The 12,254-nt window shown below is 37.1% G+C and overlaps 1 protein-coding gene across 2 annotated transcripts in view; it reads right to left on the bottom strand.

Moving 5' to 3' along the window:
- Positions 1 to 3,125: 3,125 nt before the first annotated feature.
- The window catches only part of EXOC2 (exocyst complex component 2), a 131,542-nt gene continuing 122,413 nt past the window's right edge, over positions 3,126 to 12,254 (bottom strand). For both annotated transcript variants that reach the window (XM_035552662.2, XM_035552663.2), the window contains 4 exons: positions 11,263 to 11,385; positions 8,665 to 8,726; positions 6,784 to 6,843; positions 3,126 to 4,559 (listed from right to left, as the gene is read on the bottom strand). In XM_035552662.2, the coding sequence (XP_035408555.1) occupies positions 4,466 to 4,559; positions 6,784 to 6,843; positions 8,665 to 8,726; positions 11,263 to 11,385 (339 nt within the window). In that variant the 3' untranslated portion in view covers positions 3,126 to 4,465. The remainder of the gene's footprint in view (positions 4,560 to 6,783; positions 6,844 to 8,664; positions 8,727 to 11,262; positions 11,386 to 12,254) is intronic.

Raw genomic sequence — 12,254 nt, 5'->3', positions numbered from 1 at the left:
TACCAGTGTTAAAGATCCAGATCTCAGTTTTGGAGCTCAGGCTTCAGCAGGAGCACTTCATTACCTTTTCAGTTTCAGTGTATTCTGATGAAGTTAGGGATCTTTCCCTTCTAAGATAAAGGTTTTCTCTCCAAAGAACAAAACAGCAGCACATTCATAGTGCTCAAAACATGTAAAACCTCTCCTTGCTAGCAAGAGTCCAGAAACCTATTTGGACACAAAAATCAGCATTTGCATCCATCAGTGTAATCAATATTGTAACAATCACTATTTGCAGGAAAATCACAGTGCTTCATATATATTTTAGCAGGACAGGGCCAAAGAAGTTGGCTGGAATTGACTGAAATACTGTCTGGCAGCAGGTTTGGAAGTATAAATCCCCTGCGTAGCATTGTCTCAGATGTAACCATGGCAAAAGATTCTTGTCTCAGCGTTCCTTTTCTTCACAAGGCCAAAAGAGTACCTAGGAAACTGCGGTTTACTACCTTCTCTTGGATTATAAACAGAAAATATAACTGCTTTCAAAATCAAGGAGGAGTTAAATTGAGTAATTTTCATGATTTTGTAGGCCTTTGCCTAGCTAAATGTTAGATGTTTGCAAGCAAGGGACATCCTGCATGTCATTCAGTGTGGGCTCAGCAAAGAGCTTCACAGATTTTCTTGTACTATAATCTAGGTGTGGTTTTTTCTTCCTTTTTAAAATATTAATTGCCATCACACCTTCTTTTATATCAATAATCTATTCTTGTTCCTGTTTTTTTTCTCTAAACATATGTGAGTATTTAACTTGAGCAGAATCATAATAAACAATAACTAAGTTTATCTTTATTATTATTTTTTAACTCCATGCTCTGTACAATGTTATGCTAGCTTTTATGGATCTGTTTTTATCTGCATCTCCCTACTTACCAATACAGCCAGACAAACATGCTATTAGTTCAGAAATGCTTCTTTAGTTCAGGAAGACAAAAGGCTGTCTGCACAGAAGACAAAAGCCCTCACCTTCAACATGAAGTACCCTCTCTTCAGGGAGATGCCATAGCTTTGGCTGAGGCTGGCAGACAACCTGCTTTTACAAGCCAACAGTCACACATCACTGCTCCAGCCAGAAGTGCCCCTACAAAGCACAGCCCTGAAGCACTCCAAGCACAGATTTCTCATTTCCTTCTCCGCTGTCATACAGTGAAATTCAAATGGTTTGAGCCCCTGTTCTTTTTATGCAACTAGAGGAAGATGCAAGGGGTTTAAGGCACAGAATACATCTTCCCTGATCCTCAAATGGTGGGCATGTGTGTTAAACATTCGACGGAGATCTGAGCAAGAAGTCTCACATCTACTCATGGACTTGAAATTCAGCATGTGCATGAAACTTAGCAGGACTGCAGTTCTTTTTAAGTTCTTAAAACTTTTTAAAAGCAATTTAGAGAAAGTGTTTAACTTGGACGACAATGCACCATCAGTACATTCCATAAACATTTTCTAAACAATATCAGTTTAAAAAAAGAAATGTTTTGTGAGTGAAAAGTGGCAGTATTTCTTCATATTTTGTGTTACTTATTTTATCTGTTTCATTAAGTTACCATGCATGTATGGAATGTAATGATTTTTCCTCTATTTTTTCTTTAATTTTACTGACGGATTTAAATATTTTTTTTTCTGTTGCCACCTCCTCCCCTCCCCATTTCATTACATTGACACTGCATTTGCTTTTTATTACTTCTTTGCTTACATCCTGAACTCCTCATGACTACTCAAAATAAATGTTCAAAAATACAGTAACAGGATAATGCCTCAACATCTCCAGAGGCTGAATATCCCAACACAATATATTGCGGTTGAATTTTCCCATAAGTCTTTACCTATTTTTAGCAAGACATGTTTTACAACCTTATTACTTCCTAAGTTTTTCTTTTAAACGAGAAATAAAGCTTTCCAGGTTTCCATTTCAGTGTCTTTTTTTTTCCAGTATGAATTTGAATTGATATTAGATTTTCTAGACGTTCAAAGTTCATGTAATAATTCACTCTCTCTTGTACTGTTTTCAGCACTTACCTTTGCTTTAAATGTCAGAGCCTTTCACTTCTGTTACTTTAATTTCCTTGCTGTCTCCCTTTAATCTGCGAGCCCTCATTGTGTATTTTAGTGTGGTCTCCCTATCTTTTTCCACTTCCAATACTATTTTTTTTTTAAACCTTATTGTATCTTTGATTTTTTTTTTTTTTTTTTTTGCAAAGCCACACTGACCACTTCTTGTTTTTTTTTGTAATCCCTTTAGAGGAACTGTAGCATGCTGTACCTCAGCTATGAAGTCTTTGCAGTCCCAACTCTCCTTCCACACAAATGGACTTCAACACGTTTTGTTGCTGCATGATCCTCACTGGCTTATTTAGTTCCTCCAGCTGGATTAATGGCACCCAGTGCTCTGACTTGACTGTCGGCATTTATCTCATATCAGGCTGAATTCAAGTATTTGATCCCTTATACATTGTTCTTGTTTGATTATCAATGACCTGTTCTGAAGCATTATTTAAGAAAAGCAACTAAACACAAGCACATGACTTATTTCAGGTTTTAAAGGCAAGCAACAAACTGTTGCAACAGAAGACAAGAGAACAGTGTTAAAGTAAATAAATGCCTGAACCTGTATATGTCAGTACGGACAACAAATTATGTTTTCAATACTTATAAACATGTCTGATACAAATGTAGAAAGTGTAGATGCTGGCAAAATTCATTAGAAAATCATATCTCTTGGAAAGCAAGGAATTCAAGAAAAAAAAATATGAACATTTTTTTCTTAATATTTTATTATTCTGAAGCTAACTCCTTTACAAACCAAACTAACTGGATGATTATTTCAGTTAGTATCAGAAGCTGAGACTACGACAAGCTTGGAATTGACAACATTAAACAAAACAACATTGCTCAGATGTTTAACAACTTTCTCTCTTAAGCCAATAATGACATACACTTGCAGTTTTAAACTTCTATTCAACACACTATTACTATGTACCCACAATACATGTGCATTGAGTTATTTTTTGTAGTATTTCGTAATTACTGGAACTGTATGCTATATTTTTAAAGCATGTAACTGGACTAGCAAAAGCAAAAAGCTGACAAAAAATGTTTGAAAATTTAATGCACAATTTCCAAAAAGGCACACCCCAAATGGCTGCAAGTACAGAAAGAATACATCATTACTGCATGATTTACTTAATGTGTAGTTTTCAGGTATAAAATGAAACCCATCCCTCACCCGCCAAAACAAGACCACTTTATATTTGTTGCTCTCTTATAGCTTCCCACAGTTTTTATTAAGTCTGCAAATGAAAGTCACAGTCAAATATGGTCTTGACTGTTCATTGGGAAGACAGCTCTTGACTTTTGTGTAACGATAAAGTAATGGCAGCAAAACTGTTCTTGCCTCCTGAACCCCTATTCACTTCCAAACAAATTTAATGGTGGTGAAAAGAGGACTGACTGACAAGAGAGAAGAGGAAGACAGTGATAGTAAGACGGTAAGAACGATGTAAGAATGATGAAAGATGAGAAGAGTGAGAAGGAAGCAACAAAACTAATGGCAAATTGTGCTCCTCCTTAGCCTGGCACATAGTCAGAAGTAGTTACTGTTCTGTTCCTTAATACCAAAGGATATTTAGCTTAAACATACTTTTAAAGCATCTACTAATCTCAAACTCAGAGCACTTTTAATTAATTGTTAATTGCCAATGAAAGGAAAGCTTATTTCAATTGTGAAGGGTTTAACACCAATACTCAAATGAAGGGAGAAACTAAATGGACAGGAAGATCTGTTCAATTAGCAAAGAAATAAGAAAATAAAAGCCTCCCAAAAATCAGATTTAATGAACACTAAAATTGTAGATCATAGGAGAAAAAAAGTAATAATTTTAAATGCAAAGAAAGTAGTGTGCTTCAGCAAATTGCATATGAATACTTATTTAGGGATCTGTAGGTAGTAATGTTTATTGCATAATTCTCAATAGTTTACAGAAGCTGAGTCTTCCAGTTACATCAGCATTGCTCTACATCTAGAAAGAAACTGATATAGTGAACAGCATGTGTAATACTTAAATTTAAGGCAACAGTTGCTAAAAATATATTTCAACGTATTTTTAACAAATGAAACTGAGATTGCAGCACATAAATAAATATTTTTTCACAAACATATAGCCAAGAAGAGTGTATGTAAACAAAACTGGCTTAGTCCCCTCCACAGAATGAAATACAGTAGACAGAAAAACATTTTGTCAAGATATTTACAACCAGAACTCTCACTCAACAGGATACCTCATACCATTACTCAAAGAGTTGGATCTCATAACTTCTTTTTCAATGAAGTTCCTTTTGATTTCCTCAGTCCTCAAGGGAACTGATGAAGTACAGGAAAATGGGTGACATCTATTGGCATTCATCTATTGAGTTGCCTGCATTGCGTCGATGTCTATGTTTTCATCATCGCTGATGAAGAAGCTTGAAAACAGGTCAGCTGCAAGTGCATGCTGCTTTTAAACTTGTTTAGCAGCTCTTCTAGTAACCTGTGAAAGGAAAATATTTACAATTTTGGCTGATTCTGAAAAGGGAACAATTACCAGAAGTTTTGGTTATTCTGTCTGTGACTTCAAATACATTGCCTGCGTAAATAAAGGGCCTAAATTAGATCTAGTTTAAATATCTGAATCTTACAGATATTTAGAAATATACCAACTTGTTGTTGGTTGTGTTGGGATGATCTGTGATAAGAGGGAGACTTAGCCACAGAGATCTTATCAAGGTTATAAAATAGGCCTTTATATACCTTTCCTTCCACATAAATACCATTGTCCTTAGAGAAGCAAATTTTAAACACAATGGCAAAAGGACTGGTAGAGAGGGTCATAAGCAAAGGAAAAGGTTCTGAAAGTAAGGAAACTTTCAGACTATGTGCCATAAAACCAGTATCCCTTATCAAGGCTATGGCTTTTAGCTTGCAGCTGAATTCGGAATGTGAGTTCTCGAACTTGTCTTTGAGAGCTATTCCATAGTCTTCTCTTAAAGATTATGGCTAAAGGATCAGAAATAAAATGGCTGTTCCAGGAGAAATATTAATTCACTGGCAAACATATGTTTTTGTCCTTTATAGATAACACAGTAAGTATGAGTTCATTTGTAGCATAGCAATAGTTCATTGCCAAGAGGATACTTGGTGCAATGGATGATATTTATTATAAACCTGACTACAGGTTTAGGACCAAGGATGTCAATGGTTCTGTTGTAGGAGATATTTATTGTAGCAGTGGAGATGTGTTACAAAGTTTTACAGCCTTTCCTGTATGCTTTATGTTCCTTGTATTCTAGGGATGAACATGTTCTCCAAACTTTCTGCTCTATTTCAAAAACAAGCTAGATAGGGCAGACATGCATCACTGCAACTTTTTGGCAAGCTGTGATTACTGAACAGCCAGTAACAGAAGAAATTATACTTGAACATTACAAAAATACCATGAACAACAACTTGAACCACAAAATTGGTATCTGCTTCCTCAGCAAGCCCTCTGGAAGATGCCTATGGCCACATTCATCATTTAGTATCACAGTAATGACTGAATAAACTGAAACAAACAACTAAATTAGTGCATAAATGTGTGTTATTTTAAACAAATATATATGTAGATTATAATGGCCAGTGTGGAATGATGACAATTGTCATATAGAAACCTGAGAAACAGAACAAATTTTATGCTGTCTAAGGCTCAGAACTCTGAGATAGATGTAAAAATGATGCAGTTCTTGATTCTCATCTGTCCTACAAAAACTCACACACTTGTGACCAAGTCAAAAAAACCCCAACCCTACAGGTGTTTCGGAAAGTCTGAGTTGAAAGAGCTATCTCAAAACTGATTCTTATCTTTAATAAAGCAAAAGACCCAAGTAAGGCAAGGGGGTATCTTGAGACTTCTTGTGGCTGGTGAAGAGTAGGTTTGAACAGAGAGAAGGCAGTTTGTATGGGCTGCACAAACAGGGTCTACTTTTGTCTACGGAATATTCTAAATTCTGAATGTTAAGTGCAGGCTGATTTGATGAAGTTCAGTTCCTAAAAGTACCATAATAGCAACCTCAAGTTCAAAACAGCTACATTTATACTAATATACTCATTACAAATCTGTCCGTGTTTTACCATACCAGCTCTTTATTAAGCTATGCTTATAAAATAGGCTACCAAATACTAGGTTCAGTGCAACACAGCAGCTTGGTTGTCACAGTTTGCTATGCCGGAGAAGAAAGAACCCAAAAGGCCTCCTCCTGATGTTAAGAAAGAACAACAGAAACTTCTTATTTGTTTTTAAAATGAAACAAGCCAGTTTTGAGAATTGCCCAAATATCGGCTGGCAAAAACTTGGATTTGTTCCTTGGTCATTTTCTTTACTGCTGCTAAATTCACTAAGACAAGACAATGGACCTCACAGAAACTAAGATTAGCATGGAAGGCTAAAATGGACTGAAATTATAAAATAAATACAAAGCTATGTTGAACTGATAAGGCTAGAATGGGAGAGACATATGCCACAAAGTCATCAGCTCAGTTCCTCTGTATAACTTAATAGGCCACAAGGAATAAGGATTTATATTATTCTTAACTCTGTCCAAAGAGGCTTCTACTTTGTAATTTTGAAAGGTCAAATATAGCAAAGGTTAACCCTCTTCTAGCAAAGCTCTGATACAAGTGTAAAAAGCAATGGCTCCATGGAGCATAAGAAGAACAAGAAGGTACAGTATACTCACTTTTTGTCAGTTCCACTCGAGAGCTGAGGCAAGGCTTCCAAAGCTTGCTTAAAGCTCGAGCTGTAAGGAAAACAAAAATACTCATATTCCCCTGGTACAAGTCTCAACTTTCAGCTTCCCTCTATAGTTTTCATAGAAATGTACTATATTTTAGCCATGCTTCTTGTTTCAATAAATTAACAAAATGTCAACTTGACACCTGACAGTCACGTACAAATTATATAGAAAGTGGCCACGGGCCCAAGTAGGTCCCTCAACACTCCTGATGTGATGTACAACAAACACCAACAAGAAATGTTCAATCAGCCGCTGATTTAAGACTGAATCTGACTTTCTGGACCCTCCAAGAATTAGAGGTCGTTTGCCAGCCTGCCTTCTGCCTAGAACTAAGTGAGCATCAGAGTGTGAAGCACAGATATAAGGTTGATTTTGGCTTTCTATGGTCAGCTGATAAGGCACTGCACTCTCCCCTAGAGAAGGGGGCCTACAGAGATTTGCATTGTGCTAACACAGAATCATAGAATAATTGAGGTTGAAAGGGACCTCTGGAGGTCTTCTGGTCCAACCCCCATCTCAAACCAGGGACAACCGAGGTTATTGAAGGTTTCTTGGGGCCAAGTCAAGTTTTGAGTATCTCCAAGGATGGGGGTTGCACACCCCTCCAGGCAACATGGAACAGACATGCAGGGAATGATGCAACTCCTGCACAGATGGGTACAACCTTCTCTCAGCAGAATTAATATTAATATGGTGGCTTGTGGCATCTACTGCTAGTGAAGGGACCAGGAATAAAAAGGCATCTATGAAGCTCCAGCTTTCATGGTTCACTCTGATTTGCTCCCATGCTGCTCAGAAACAATAGCACTTCCATTTTATCCAATATAAGCTGGTGCCAAACAGTTCACATTTAGGTCTTCATCACTATCAGATGCACAGTACAAGGAAGCAAGTCTTGAAACTGAATGCAGTGACATCACAGAATACCATCAGCAGTGACGTGAAGACACATCAGTGCCTTAAGCCCTGCAATATCTCCTACAAAATATTGGTCAGTTAAGAGGACCAAATCACAATCTGTGGGAATGGGTAATGCCAATCCTAACAAAAGTGTAGGTAATCAAAAATAATGAATGGACACACCCAGTCCCATATACACTCAACTAGAAATTTCAATCAATGAACTTTACTCAAAACTGCTGACAGCTACCACAGGTTTTTTTGTGTATTTACGTGTCTTGACTACATCAACCACTGATGCTGCTAATGTTTTTCTTTCTCCCTTTATATTAGCATATGCATGAGTATGTCCCCCACTGTTTATCTGTGGTCTTTCACCTCCCTAAGAAATGATACATTGCTGGAAGCTTTTCATTCTAATAGACAGGGTGAAGTTGAATTCACTCTCCTCTATGAGGTGTGTGGAAAAGGAGTAGGGTAATGTACAAGCTTGTGGAGAACCCTAATTCTCCATGTCCCTTTAAGGGGATCCTGCTGGTGTCTGGTTCTGTAGCCTCTTTGAAATCTCTGGCAGACTCTCTGTGGTGTGCTTTATGGGACCTCTGTAAAAAAAATGGATGAAATTGAGTGGAAACTGCTTTTGCCTTCGCAACATTTTCCTCAGCAGCTGAAGTAAGAGTCGTCGTCCCTCCACTCCCCACTTTGGTAAGAGTGGGGAATACCTAGTCTGTGTCATCAATTTAAATTAAAAAAAAAATCAACTGATAAAGCCATAGTAGTGTCAATTTCCCCCATATACATGTGATACATTACATACTCTATTTGTATCAATCTCTTGAAAATCCTTAATTTACACCATGTGTTTTTGCATGTTTACCAAGGACTCCACTACATTGAAACGATAGAAAATACAGCACAACTTACTTGCTCTCAGGTGTTAGATATATGGCCACTGTATCCCTCAATGCACAGATTTCAAGTCTTGCCTAAAGACAGAAATACAAATACTGAAACACTGAGACAACGTCCTTTGATCAGAATACCAGTATCCCAAAGCTTCATCTTTTTTAGAAGCAAATACTAGTGCATGCTGCAGTGGTAAGCAGCCTTGACTTCTAACAGTTTGTTTCCTGTATTTTTGGTTGCCATGCTGCTATATCAGTTAGGAGAGTGCTAAAAGGAACAATTTCATATTTTTCATAGTTTCATACAAGTCAAACTGTTTGCGCGGTCACTATGTAGCAGTCTGAAAACATTGTTTTGTCTCTCAGTAACAGTAATAAAACTTTAATTCTGCTCCATCTTTTCTGTTCTGTTACAGACAGAGAAAGGGACGCTACCTCGATAGGTTATGCTTCTTTTTTATTTATTTATTTATTTTTAAATAGTGAGCTTGACTTCTCACAGCCTGGCTTGTCCAGGGAGGAAGGAAACACGAGAGTACAAAAGTCTGTCAATGCACATCTTATTCTTGGTTTTGCTGTTGAATTTATTTTTTTCCATCAGATGAGGAAGTAGAATGGTTGTGCTCTGCTTCTTGTCTGTCACCTGGTGGGCACACAAGCTTGGGGATTTCACTCCTGCACGGTACTGTATGTCTAGGTATTGATTTTCACCTAGTTCATTCTCTACCATACCTAATAGTGGAGAATGAACTCCAGGATTAAACCAAGTTCACAAATCTTCCTTTAGTCTTTGAAAAATATTCACTCAGATTTTTTATGTGAAACAAACATTCTGAATGTGGTCAATACTTTAGCTATTTCATTTAAATTATAAATTGAACTTCATCCAAATTCAGATTCAGTTCTTATTCATCAAGGTACAATTTAATCCAGCTAGTCATTACGGAAAGAGATCTACATTTAGAACAAATTAATATGACATTACTTTTCCAAAACAAAACTTTCTATAATATAACATACACATCTAATTCTGATTCTAATGAAAGCATTTGGCTTTTATGTCTTCTCCTTATCTCTCCCCTAAGTAGGAAGCCAGCAGAGATTTATGCATTTGGTTTTTTTTGTGCCAGAAATCTCACACAAAATATGACATAGCTACCCACCAATTTCATACCCATAAGGAATGCTTTGCTCACCACAGAATGTTTCACCTTTTCTGTATGGTGCTCCAAACTGAACAGTCTGGGAGTTCTTGAAGTTCTACATATACGCTTCTGTAGTCTTCCCTACATTTTAGGGAGCGGCAGTAGAATATCCCAAATTGGAAGGGACCCACAAAGATCACCAAATCCAACTCCAGTACCATGGGACAGTGTCACATTCTCAGGCATCACAGACCAAATAAACATGGTGTAAGGGCAAACGCTGTGAAAGTATGGACCATCTGACATGGGTATACAGATTTAGGCTTCTCTTAAGGAACAGGTCTCTTTTGACCAGGCTGACCCACGCCCAGATCACTCTCATACCGCTGTTTCCTGCCTTGAGTGACATAGGATTTTCCATGTTCAGAGGAACAGAAAAGGACCATGAGTGAGAAATTTGCAGAAGGGAGAGAAAATCCTTCCAGTTATGGGTTTAGGCGGCAAGTTCATAGAGCAGGTCATCTAGTCAAACAAAAATGATTTACAGGTAGCTTTGTTGCTGTTCATTGATTTGGTTTTAAGCTGGCAGCCAATCTTATTTGGTTGCAATCTTGCTACATTAATCATCTGTCACATGCAATTACTAATAGCAATTGGAAAATAAAGCTTGCATCTGGATATTTATTTTCCCATGATAATGCCAGGATGCTATCACAGAATGAAAAATGAGGATTGGCTCTTCCTGCCTATTACAGCCATAGCAATCATTATGTCAATGGAATTTGTTTTTTAACATATGTAGTTTTTCTCCTATAAACTCCTTTAAAACTGTTTCAGCAGATAAGACAACTACTGGTGCAGTCACAAATGAAGAGGGCATTGTAAGAGTATCTGTTGTACCTGTGTTATGACAGACTGCTAACACAGAAATAGCACAACAGGCAAGTGACCGGTTCTGTAAAGACTTACAAGATCCTACCGTTTCACATTTTCAAGATTTTAAACCTCTAAATATCATAAAACTTTTTTTTTTCCTTTTAAAATATATATATTTTTTTGGTGACAGGACAAAGACAGTTTAACAACATTTCAAACAGATACCATTATGATGGTTTAGGCAACCTTATTTAGTGACTGATGTCCCTGCTCATCGCAGGGGGGTTAGAACTAGATCACCTTTAAAGGACCCTTCCTACCCAAACCGTTTTATGATTCTATGATGCTTTTTATCTCATAGGATATGGGTAACCTTTTATGCACTTACACAATGACAACTCTAAAATATGATCAACCCAAGAACTAGTACCCCAAAGGGTATTCATCCATAAATATGAGAAAGAGGTTGTATACTAATCCTTTTTACCTCCTTGTTTTCACTGCTAAAATAAATCCAACAAATACACAGGTTATACCTCTCTGTTATTCTAAGTTTTATAAACTCAGATGTTTGACAGTACAAATGATTCATCTACCTGTAAACCTCCATTTCTGCTGAAGGATGAAACACACTGCATCAGTCGACTCAATTCTTCAGAGACTGCTTCTACAATCCTTGACATTACCCGAGGAACTAGGTCTTTGGAAATGGTAAACACCTGATTTTTATAAAATAAGAATCATGAGCACAATACCTATATTAACATAAGTATTTTATAAAGTAACATTTTGGTAAAAAGCATTAAACACTGATTGAAAGGGCCATTGTATTTTTAACGATGGACAAAGAAATTCACAGCATCTGGAACCTGAAGAATCCTTTGACACTTGCCCTGTGCTTCGCCCAATCACCTCTGCTAATCGCAGTGCTAGCTATTCGACATGTGATGCTGACAACTTTCTTGCAATGCCTAAGAGGAAAGTATCTGCTCTCGCCTGATGCATGCAGGTGGTCAGGTGGCTATACATAAACTTCTGTTTTGTGGATAGCACCTTTTTAATTCAGGATTATGTCACTGACTAACCTAATTATGCATTCAGCCACATTTTACCCAAGCATTTTGCAATTTCTTTTAGAACCCTTCATATGTGGCAAAGACTGCTGCACACTTGCCTCATCACTGTCAAACGGCAAGTGTCTTTATGCTCTCTGTGGAAATGAGCCTTCAAAAGGTTTTGAGACTATGGTGGCATAATGGATTTTCATTTAGATTTTTCCCTTACTGGAATTTGTTAGCTCCTGGGCAAAAACATTACATCTTACTATTTTTTCCATGCATCAAGACTAGTTTTTAAACTGTTTATTTGTACAACTGTTCAAAGTGGTCACATCCTCCATTTGAGGTTCAGAATAGCAACTGCAACATAACACCACCACAGAATTAAACATTAGATCTATGCCTAAAGGAAAGCATGAAGTAACCAATCTTCCCTAAAGCTCACTTTAAGGAAGTGAGAAATTGTTGGTGAATTAAAAAAAATAAAGTATGGTGTTCTACATAGAATTGGGGAAAATGCAGACCGAGAG

The sequence above is a fragment of the Cygnus atratus genome, chromosome 2 (assembly GCF_013377495.2).
Source record: "Cygnus atratus isolate AKBS03 ecotype Queensland, Australia chromosome 2, CAtr_DNAZoo_HiC_assembly, whole genome shotgun sequence".
Lineage (NCBI taxonomy): Eukaryota > Metazoa > Chordata > Aves > Anseriformes > Anatidae > Cygnus > Cygnus atratus.
Note: the sequence above shows the minus strand (reverse complement) of the source record. Positions and strands in the feature narration are given on the sequence as shown.